The sequence below is a fragment of the Cyprinodon variegatus genome, unplaced genomic scaffold (assembly GCF_000732505.1).
Source record: "Cyprinodon variegatus isolate N-32 unplaced genomic scaffold, C_variegatus-1.0 Scaffold1169, whole genome shotgun sequence".
Lineage (NCBI taxonomy): Eukaryota > Metazoa > Chordata > Actinopteri > Cyprinodontiformes > Cyprinodontidae > Cyprinodon > Cyprinodon variegatus.
The window spans coordinates 56450-59353 of NW_015151622.1; the positions used below are offsets into that span (position 1 = coordinate 56450).

The 2904-nt window shown below is 38.7% G+C and overlaps 1 protein-coding gene across 1 annotated transcript in view; it reads right to left on the reverse strand.

The window, feature by feature from the left end:
- Positions 1-362: 362 nt before the first annotated feature.
- Positions 363-2904, reverse strand: part of LOC107101895 (V-set and immunoglobulin domain-containing protein 8-like) — an 8757-nt gene continuing 6215 nt past the window's right edge. The window contains exon 3 of the mRNA XM_015400981.1: positions 363-1780. Coding sequence (XP_015256467.1) covers positions 1662-1780 — 119 coding nt within the window. The 3' untranslated portion in view covers positions 363-1661. The remainder of the gene's footprint in view (positions 1781-2904) is intronic.

Sequence of the window (2904 nt, forward strand, 5' to 3'; positions counted from 1 at the left end):
GCTTGTAAACATGTAATTAACATTAAAGACAATAAAATGATAAAGAGATAGAGGCTTAGAAAGAACCAAAAGAAAACTCATCAAGGAAGGACATGAAGGTTACTGCAATAAGTTTACATAAACATTCATCCTTGAATATTCCCGCTATTATTAGCTGTAATAAATAACTAAACAGGATCTTTCCACCAATTTTACCTCTAATCTATATAACTTATGTCTTTCTACTTGTTTTCTTAACATTACTGTATGTTTGATTCACTTATTAATGAGGTTTGGATCAGTGAAGAAGCAACAGTTTGGCTCAAAGGCTCCACCTCTTGGTTCACTTAGAAGGAAAGTGTTTCATTTATACTGAGAGCAAATAACAGATTTATGATTTAAATATCACTGCATGCAGCATCTATGTTGTAGGGAAGCTCTCTCCGTATCAGGAGGTTTATTAGAATGAATGTTTGGTTCACAAATTTTTGTTTTTATCATGTTGAAAGGACCAGTTAGTGGATGCTTGAATGACCAAACAGAACAATTTCTGACATGTATGGTAGACGATTTAACTCTTAAAACCATCCCTCTCTGTCTCCTGCAGCTTTTAGGTGTTTCTCTGGTCCTTTCCTCCTGAACAAATCTCTGAACTCTCTCCTCAGAGCGCTGACAGTGATTGAGGAGCGTTAGAGCTGATGGATGTCTAAAAGCTGCAGGACACCCTCTACTTAAGGCTCCAGTTCATTTAACCTCCCTAGGGTCAGCAGTAAGATCTCTATCCCGGGTAGGAAAGGAGCTCTAGACTGCTGTGCAGAATCCAGACAGCCTTTAGACGTACGGACGTCATTATGGGACGGAACACATGGATGCTGCTATTTAAATTGGGTTTACAGCAATTAGGGAAAAACTACAAAAGACAAAATTCACACAAACCTATTAAACGGCTGAAGCTCTAAATGATAAAATCAAAATCATATAAAGGCGTAAATATTAGCATTAGCTTGTCACCCCGATAAGAGTGAAGAGATCATGTATTTTTGTTAAATTCAGAGAGCTGGGCTGACACTGTACGTCATGTCACCCAAAGGATTGTGGGAAACGGCATAGCTCCTAGTGGGGGATAGGAGCATCTATGCAAATTAAACTACAATAGGAAGCGTCCTGTTTCCTCTTTCTACCTCCTTCCTGTCAGCACTGATCATGGCGACTGCTGACCGACTTCTGCTTTAGCTAAAGAGTCCCAACAGGTTTGCCCAATTCTGAGACTCCTGCCATCAGTGAGGAACACAGTGGTTTACATTAGCTACAGGTGGAACAGAACCAGTGAGCCGGTCTCTTTCTACCACAGGATCCATCTCCCTCAGAGGCTCTAGGGAAGCAGCATGAGACTCTGAGACTATAGTGGAGCTGAGGAACCAGCTATACAGAGAGTTTCTGCAGTGAAGGTTTAGAGTTTTTATTTTTATTTAAGGCCAAGGCTGAACATCTGCACTATCATAGACGCCTCTGCTCCAAAGAAACATCTCAGTTCAAGCTTACAGAGAAAGAAGAGGTATAAAAAAGGCTGATGTATCTAAATATGGATTACATGAAGGCCACCATAATAACCCGCAGGAAGAAGCACCCAGAGATGTAATATTTAGGAGAAATATGGAGGCAGATCGAAGTAACCTAGATGTTCACAGCGTATTTCTTGTCCTTAGTTTACGGCAGCAGATAAATCCGATTGTAGCAGCTACCAGAACCAGCACGCCCAGTATCAGGCCCACTATCAGTCCCACGTAGCTGACTGGTGGCTCTGGAGAGAGAAAACACGGGACAGAGGAGGCCATTACTTAAAGATCACTGGAAGAAGGTGGGAAGAGACAAACAAATGAGACAATTCAACTAAAGTGATGACGCTTAAAGGTTATCCTAGAGAAAAAGTTTAGCTCTGAACCCCAAACCTGCTGCAGATAAGCATCTTTGAAAGACACAATGTTTTTTTTTTTTTTTTTACTAGGGATACACTGATACTGTACTGGTATCAGGCCTAATCCTGTGTTTGTGTTCTCGTACTTCTACCCATACATGTAATATGATACTAATGTGTAGGTTAATTGATTATTGAAATTATCGTCAGTAATCAATTAATCATTAACTGGAATAAATGAAAATTATATAAACATATATTTTAGATAAAATATATAAAGATTTATTTAAACCTTTAAGATAAAAGAAAAACATTTTGTCTGTCAACATGCTCTATTCTCCTCAAGTTGAAAACTTCGTTTCAGCTGATTTAATTTCATAAAAATTCTTCTTTAAGAACCCTTTTGCGATCCGATTATTAATCGATTTGCTAAGTAATCGTTAGTTGCAGCCTTAGATATATTACTAGGAGTTCAATAATTTACCAGTATTAAAAGTTAACGTTATTTAAGTGATCTGTAGAAAGGCAGAACCACATAGTTTACGTCACCCGCCTGAGATTATCTATGACTTAAGAAGCCAGGCTGTTGAGGAGCCGCCATGTCAGCGGTGTGGGGGTATTTCCAACTGACCGAGAGAATAAGCCTAACATGATTGATTACAGAGGGAATCCTGCTGTTAGCTGAGCATCCAGACTTTGGTCGGTAAGCAGAGCTCTGCTGCTCTGAAAACAACTCCAGGCAGGTTTTAAGAGGAGAAAAAGCTCCATCTCACCTGAACAAGAATCAAGGTCAAATTCTACCTTTATCAGAGAATATGGCCGAAACTCTTCAATATGACTAAACTGTAATTTAGTATTTAGGATGGATAGTACTAAAATGTCAGTACTCTAATTTTATCTCCAGTTCAAAAGAAGGGTTTAAAAAAACTGTTTTTTTCCTAAAATGATTAAGGAAATACAAACTTCCTTTTCTAGACCACTATAATTTTGTCAGATTTTTCCACATCTGC